General features: G+C 51.1%; 1 protein-coding gene across 1 annotated transcript in view; it reads left to right on the top strand.

Moving 5' to 3' along the window:
* Nucleotides 1-7067, top strand: part of gcm2 (glial cells missing transcription factor 2) — a 12139-nt gene extending 5072 nt beyond the window's left edge. Inside the window, exons 5-8 of the mRNA XM_083940883.1 lie at nucleotides 785-910; nucleotides 1323-1579; nucleotides 4600-4840; nucleotides 6522-7067. Of these exons, the coding sequence (XP_083797009.1) occupies nucleotides 785-910; nucleotides 1323-1579; nucleotides 4600-4840; nucleotides 6522-6839 (942 nt within the window). The 3' untranslated portion in view covers nucleotides 6840-7067. The remainder of the gene's footprint in view (nucleotides 1-784; nucleotides 911-1322; nucleotides 1580-4599; nucleotides 4841-6521) is intronic.
* Nucleotides 7068-7307: the final 240 nt, after the last annotated feature.

Raw genomic sequence — 7307 nt, 5'->3', positions numbered from 1 at the left:
AACCGTCTCCTTTAGAGACTAAACTTAACCGTCTCCTTTAGAGACTAAACTTAACCGTCTCCTTTAGTGACTAAACTTAACCGTCTCCTTTAGAGACTTAACTTAACCGTCTCCTTTAGAGACTAAACTTAACCGTCTCCTTTAGAGACTTAACTTAACCGTCTCCTTTAGAGACTAAACTTAACCGTCTCCTTTAGTGACTAAACTTAACCGTCTCCTTTAGTGTCTAAACTTAACCGTCTCCTTTAGTGACTAAACTTAACCGTCTCCTTTAGAGACTAAACTTAACCGTCTCCTTTAGTGACTAAACTTAACCGTCTCCTTTAGTCGTCTGAACTTAACCGTCTCCTTTTGTCGTCTGAACTTAACGGTCTCCTTTAGTCGTCTGAACTTAACGGTCTCCTTTTGTCGTCTGAACTTAACGGTCTCCTTTTGTCGTCTGAACTTAACGGTCTCCTTTTGTCGTCTGAACTTAACGGTCTCCTTTAGTCGTCTGAACTTAACGGTCTCCTTTAGTCGTCTGAACTTAACGGTCTCCTTTTGTCGTCTGAACTTAACGGTCTCCTTTTGTCGTCTGAACTTAACGGTCTCCTTTAGTCGTCTGAACTTAACGGTCTCCTTTTGTCGTCTGAACTTAACGGTCTCCTTTAGTCGTCTGAACTTAACGGTCTCCTTTTGTCGTCTGAACTTAACGGTCCCCCTTTTGTCGTCTGAACTTAACGGTCTCCTTTAGTCGTCTGAACTTAACGGTCTCCTTTTGTCGTCTGAACTTAACGGTCTAAAGGCTAAAGGGGTCCATGATCATCCCAGACCAGAGTCCAAGTCTGAGACTGAAGCCAGGAGGAGTTCGGTGAAGAGGCGGGTCAGCTCGCCGCCGTTCACGCCCAAGAGACGCCTCCTGGAGCCCCAGGTAAACAACAACAACCACCACAGCTGCTGTTGTTGTTTACTCGTTGGTTTGTTGTTTATTGTTTACTCGTTGGTTTGTTGTTTACTCGTTTGTTTGTTTGTTGTTGTTTACTCGTTTGTTTGTTTGTTGTTTACTCATTTGTTTGTTGTTTATTCGTTTGTTTGTTGTTTGTTTACTCGTTTTTTTGTTTGTTGTTGTTTACTCGTTTGTTTGTTGTTTACTCGTTTGTTTGTTGTTTATTGTTTACTAGTTTGTTTGTTTGTTGTTTATTCATTTGTTTGTTGTTTATTCGTTTGTTTGTTGTTTATTGTTTACTCGTTTGTTTGTTTATTGTTTACTTGTTTGTTTGTTTGTTTATTGTTTACTTGTTTGTTTGTTGTTGTTTACGCGTTTGTTGTTGTTGTTGTTTCAGGCTCTGGGCCCCGCCCTCCTCTCCTGCGTCGACCCTTCGGACAGGATCTCCTTCATGGAGCCCAGTTTCCCGCAGCATTACCCAGCATTCCAGAGTCCAGAGCCCTACTACAACCCCCACAATGCACTGGGAGAGGCCCCGCCCACTCTGCAGAAACCAGCCAATCCCAGGCTTTACATGGGCCGGCCCGGCTACGAGTTCCAGGGATACCTGACCTCGCCTTCGTACCCCATGACGTCGGACTTATGTGACCCCAGGTCAGCCTCTGAACCAGATCCTGATGTAAACAGGTCTAACCCTGGTCCTGATGTAAACAGGTCTAACCCTGGTCCTGGTGTAAACAGGTCTAACCCTGGTCCTGATGTAAACAGGTCTAACCCTGGTCCTGATGTAAACAGGTCTAACCCTGGTCCTGGTGTAAACAGGTCTAACCCTGGTCCTGGTGTAAACAGGTCTAACCCTGGTCCTGATGTAAACAGGTCTAACCCTGGTCCTGATATAAACAGGTCTAACCCTGGTCCTGATGTAAACAGGTCTAACCCTGGTCCTGATGTAAACAGGTCTAACCCTGGTCCTGATGTAAACAGGTCGAACCCTGGTCCTGATGTAAACAGGTCTAACCCTGGTCCTGATATAAACAGGTCTAACCCTGGTCCTGATGTAAACAGGTCTAACCCTGGTCCTGATGTAAACAGGTCTAACCCTGATATAAACAGGTCTAACCCTGGTCCTGATGTAAACAGGTCTAACCCTGATATAAACAGGTCTAACCCTGGTCCTGATGTAAACAGGTCTAACCCTGATATAAACAGGTCTAACCCTGGTCCTGATGTAAACAGGTCTAACCCTGATATAAACAGGTCTAACCCTGGTCCTGATGTAAACAGGTCTAACCCTGGTCCTGATGTAAACAGGTCTAACCCTGGTCCTGATGTAAACAGGTCTAACCCTGGTCCTAATGTAAACAGGTCTAACCCTGATATAAACAGGTCTAACCCTGGTCCTGATGTAAACAGGTCTAACCCTGGTCCTGATATAAACAGGTCTAACCCTGGTCCTGATGTAAACAGGTCTAACCCTGGTATAAACAGGTCTAACCCTGGTCCTGATGTAAACAGGTCTAACCCTGGTCCTGATGTAAACAGGTCTAACCCTGGTCCTGATGTAAACAGGTCTAACCCTGGTCCTGATGTAAACAGGTCTAACCCTGGTCCTGATGTAAACAGGTCTAACCCTGGTCCTGATGTAAACAGGTCTAACCCTGGTCCTGATGTAAACAGGTCTAACCCTGGTCCTGATGTAAACAGGTCTAACCCTGATATAAACAGGTCTAACCCTGGTCCTGATATAAACAGGTCTAACCCCGGTCCTGATGTAAACAGGTCTAACCCTGATATAAACAGGTCTAACCCCGGTCCTGATGTAAACAGGTCTAACCCTGGTCCTGATGTAAACAGGTCTAACCCTGGTCCTGATATAAACAGGTCTAACCCTGGTCCTGATGTAAACAGGTCTAACCCTGATATAAACAGGTCTAACCCTGGTCCTGATGTAAACAGGTCTAACCCTGGTCCTGATGTAAACAGGTCTAACCCTGGTCCTGGTGTAAACAGGTCTAACCCTGGTCCTGATGTAAACAGGTCTAACCCTGGTCCTGATGTAAACAGGTCTAACCCTGGTCCTGATGTAAACAGGTCTAACCCCGGTCCTGATGTAAACAGGTCTAACCCCGGTCCTGATATAAACAGGTCTAACCCTGGTCCTGATGTAAACAGGTCTAACCCTGGTCCTGATATAAACAGGTCTAACCCTGGTCCTGATGTAAACAAGTCTAACCCTGATATAAACAGGTCTAACCCTGGTCCTGATGTAAACAGGTCTAACCCTGGTCCTGATATAAACAGGTCTAACCCTGGTCCTGATGTAAACAGGTCTAACCCCGGTCCTGATGTAAACAGGTCTAACCCTGGTCCTGATGTAAACAGGTCTAACCCCGGTCCTGATGTAAACAGGTCTAACCCTGGTCCTGATGTAAACAGGTCTAACCCTGGTCCTGATGTAAACAGGTCTAACCCTGGTCCTGGTGTAAACAGGTCTAACCCTGGTCCTGATGTAAACAGGTCGAACCCTGGTCCTGGTGTAAACAGGTCTAACCCTGGTCCTGATATAAACAGGTCTAACCCTGGTCCTGATGTAAACAGGTCTAACCCTGGTCCTGATGTAAACAGGTCTAACCCTGGTCCTGATGTAAACAGGTCTAACCATGGTCCTGATATAAACAGGTCTAACCCTGGTCCTGATGTAAACAGGTCTAACCCTGGTCCTGATGTAAACAGGTCTAACCCTGGTCCTGATGTAAACAGGTCTAACCCTGGTCCTGGTGTAAACAGGTCTAACCCTGGTCCTGATGTAAACAGGTCTAACCCTGGTCCTGATGTAAACAGGTCTAACCCTGGTCCTGATGTAAACAGGTCTAACCCTTGTCCTGATGTAAACAGGTCTAACCATGGTCCTGATGTAAACAGGTCTAACCCTTGTCCTGATGTAAACAGGTCTAACCATGGTCCTGATATAAACAGGTCTAACCCTGGTCCTGATGTAAACAGGTCTAACCCTGGTCCTGATGTAAACAGGTCTAACCCTGGTCCTGATATAAACAGGTCTAACCCTGGTCCTGATATAAACAGGTCTAACCCTGGTCCTGATGTAAACAGGTCTAACCCTTGTCCTGATATAAACAGGTCTAACCCTGGTCCTGATGTAAACAGGTTTAACCCTGGTCCTGATATAAACAGGTCTAACCCTGGTCCTGATATAAACAGGTCTAACCCCGGTCCTGATGTAAACAGGTCTAACCCTGGTCCTGATATAAACAGGTCTAACCCCGGTCCTGATGTAAACAGGTCTAACCCCGGTCCTGATATAAACAGGTCTAACCCTGGTCCTGATGTAAACAGGTCTAACCCTGGTCCTGGTGTAAACAGGTCTAACCCCGGTCCTGATGTAAACAGGTCTAACCCTGGTCCTGATATAAACAGGTCTAACCCTGGTCCTGATGTAAACAGGTCTAACCCTGGTCCTGATGTAAACAGGTCTAACCCTGGTCCTGATATAAACAGGTCTAACCCTGGTCCTGATGTAAACAGGTCTAACCCTGGTCCTGATGTAAACAGGTCTAACCCTGATATAAACAGGTTTAACCCCGGTCCTGGTGTAAACAGGTCTAACCCTGGTCCTGATGTAAACAGGTCTAACCCTGGTCCTGGTGTCTGTGCAGGGTGGCTCCGGTCCTGGGTCCCTCCTCTTCCTCGGCCCCCCCGGCGGCCCCTCTCTCGTCCCCCGGCTCCTCCTTCGACCCTCAGACGAAGTCTCCCGCCGGCTGGAAGGAGCTCCTGAAGAGCTCCGCCCCTTACAGCGACAACCACCACTACTACAGCGCCGAGTACCCCTGCCGTTACCCCAGCAACGCCCCGGGCTCCCCCGCGGCCCTGCAGACCATCATCACCACCACGACCAAGGTGAGTGGAGCTCATCGGGGGGGCTGCACCTGGGGGCCGAGGCCGCCGCGGTTCCACTCACGCATCCAAGCGTCGCAGACGTAAAAATCTGTCTTTGCAGAAAACGGACGTGATGTAAAAACATTTCGTAAACACGCCGGAAGTTTGTGACGATGAGTTGGTAACCATAACAACGCTGACACCGGCCGCAGGGGTGAAGGGGAGCACCGGAGCACCGGAGACCAGGTTTGGACCGGATCCTCCTGAGGGCTCGATCTGGCTCAACAACTGTTCGTACTTTGCAGATGGTACTGTACTGGGCGGCTGTGGCTTGGTGGCAGAGTGGGTCGTCCTCTGTTCGAGAGATTGGTGGTTCGATCCCCATCTCCCCCCGGTCCACATGTCGAAGTGTCCTTGGGCAAGACACTGAACCCTGAATTGCTCCCCGTGCTGCGCATGGGTGTGTGAACGTGGTGTGCATGGTTAGATCAGATTAGATGGTATGTAGATGTCCACTGCCATCAGTGTGAATGTCTGTGTGAATGGGTGAATGTGACAAACACTGTGAAGCGCCTTGAGTAGTCAGATGACTAGAAAGGCGCTATATAAGTACAAGTCCATTTACCATCCATTTACTGTCTGTCTCTGGTGGTACTTAGCAGAACCTCCAGAAACCGCTGCGCCACAGGAGCCAGAATGGAGTAGTGATGTTTAGAAATCGTACCCACGGCTCACTGTCGGCGTCGCTCGGTCCTTATTTCACACACGTACAGAGTAACTCCCGCTCAGGCTGGGACTGAGAGCGTACTTTGCCCGGACTTCAGCGTAACTCCTGCTCCTTTCCCACCAATCATTAAGGACCAGGTCCTCCCGCGGCTTAGAGCGTACCGCCCGCCCTCTTCCCCCGCCCCCGTCCCCCCGTCCCCCCGTCCCCCGCACCCGCCCCCCTGTGCATTAGTCTGCGTCTTAGCACGTAATTGTCCGGGAGTTACGCTCTAAGACGCAGCGTAGCTGAACCGTAAAACACGGGGAAACAGGGCGGTTACTCTGTACGTGTGTGAAATAAGGACCAACCGACGCCGACAGTGAGCCGTGGGTACGATTTCTAAAAATCACCACTCCATTCTGGCTCCTGTGGCCCAGCGGTTTCGGGTGGTTCTGCTCCGTCTCACCTGCATCCGTAATCTTCCGGAAAAGTACGAACAGAAGTTGAGCCAGAATGAGCCTTGAGGAGGATCCGGTCCTGGTCTCCGGTGCTCCCCTTGGCCCCTGCGTCCTGTTTCAGCGTTGTTATGGTTACCACCTCCTCCTCTAGGGGCAGAGCCTTCATCAGAGTGTTTGTGGATGATGAAAGGACCTTCCTAGGATACCGCGGCGCCGTGTGAACACCCTCACATTTTGGCGAACGGTTCCCGTGGCGATGCGTTCCGTCCGGATTCGAACCCACTGACGGACGAGACCACCTCCGGGACCAGACGAGTGTCCATATCCGTATTTACCGTAGGGTGGGAACGGGTCCAGCCCGGTCCTGACAGTCCCTGACCAATCACACGAGAGTACTGTCCCCAGGAGTTGAAACATCACTTCCTGTAGCGAGGTGTGACTGCGACCTGGACCCCGGGGACGCCGCTGTCGTCTCTGTGACGGACACTTGGACACGGACGTGTTTGTGAACATTAACCTGAGTCCTGATCCTCCGCAGGTCTCCTACCAGCCCTGCCCCAAGCCTCCGGCGGCGCTGCCTTCCTACCAGTCCTGTCCTAAGCCCTCTGCCGGCCTGCCGTCCTACCCGCCCTGCGCCCCCCCGAAGCCCCCGGGGCTCCCCGGCTGCTCCTCTCTGCTGGACGACGGCGCCTCCTCGTCCTCGTACTCCACCGAGGTGAAGGTGACGGAGGAGTCGGGCGGCGTCATCAAGTCTTTGTCCTTTCAGCCCGAACCTCTGCAGACCAAGACGGAGCGGGCGGACGCCTACGACTACCGCTACGCCTACCCCAACACGTACCGCTACGACGACTACTGAGGGGGCGCTACCGCCACTGCCATTACCATGACTACCGCTACGCCTACCCCAACACGTACCGCTACGACGACTACTGAGGGGGCGCTACCGCCACTGCCATTACCATGACTACCGCTACGCCTACCCCAACACGTACCGCTACGACGACTACTGAGGGGGCGCTACCGCCACTGCCGTTACCATGACTACCGCTACGCCTACCCCAACACGTACCGCTACGACGACTACTGAGGGGGCGCTACCGCCACTGCCATTACCATGACTACCGCTACGCCTACCCCAACACGTACCGCTACGACGACTACTGAGGGGGCGCTACCGCCACTGCCATTACCATAACTACCGCTACACCTACCCCAACACGTACCGCTACGACCACTACTGAGGGGGCGCTACTGCCACTGCCGTTACCATGACTACCGCTACGCCTACCCCAACACGTACCGCTACGACGACTACTGAGGGGGC

The sequence above is a fragment of the Echiichthys vipera genome, assembly GCF_963691815.1.
Source record: "Echiichthys vipera genome assembly, contig: SCAFFOLD_64, whole genome shotgun sequence".
NCBI lineage: Eukaryota > Metazoa > Chordata > Actinopteri > Perciformes > Trachinidae > Echiichthys > Echiichthys vipera.
The sequence above is the reverse complement of the archived record's forward strand: the minus strand, read 5'-3'. Positions and strand labels throughout refer to the sequence as shown.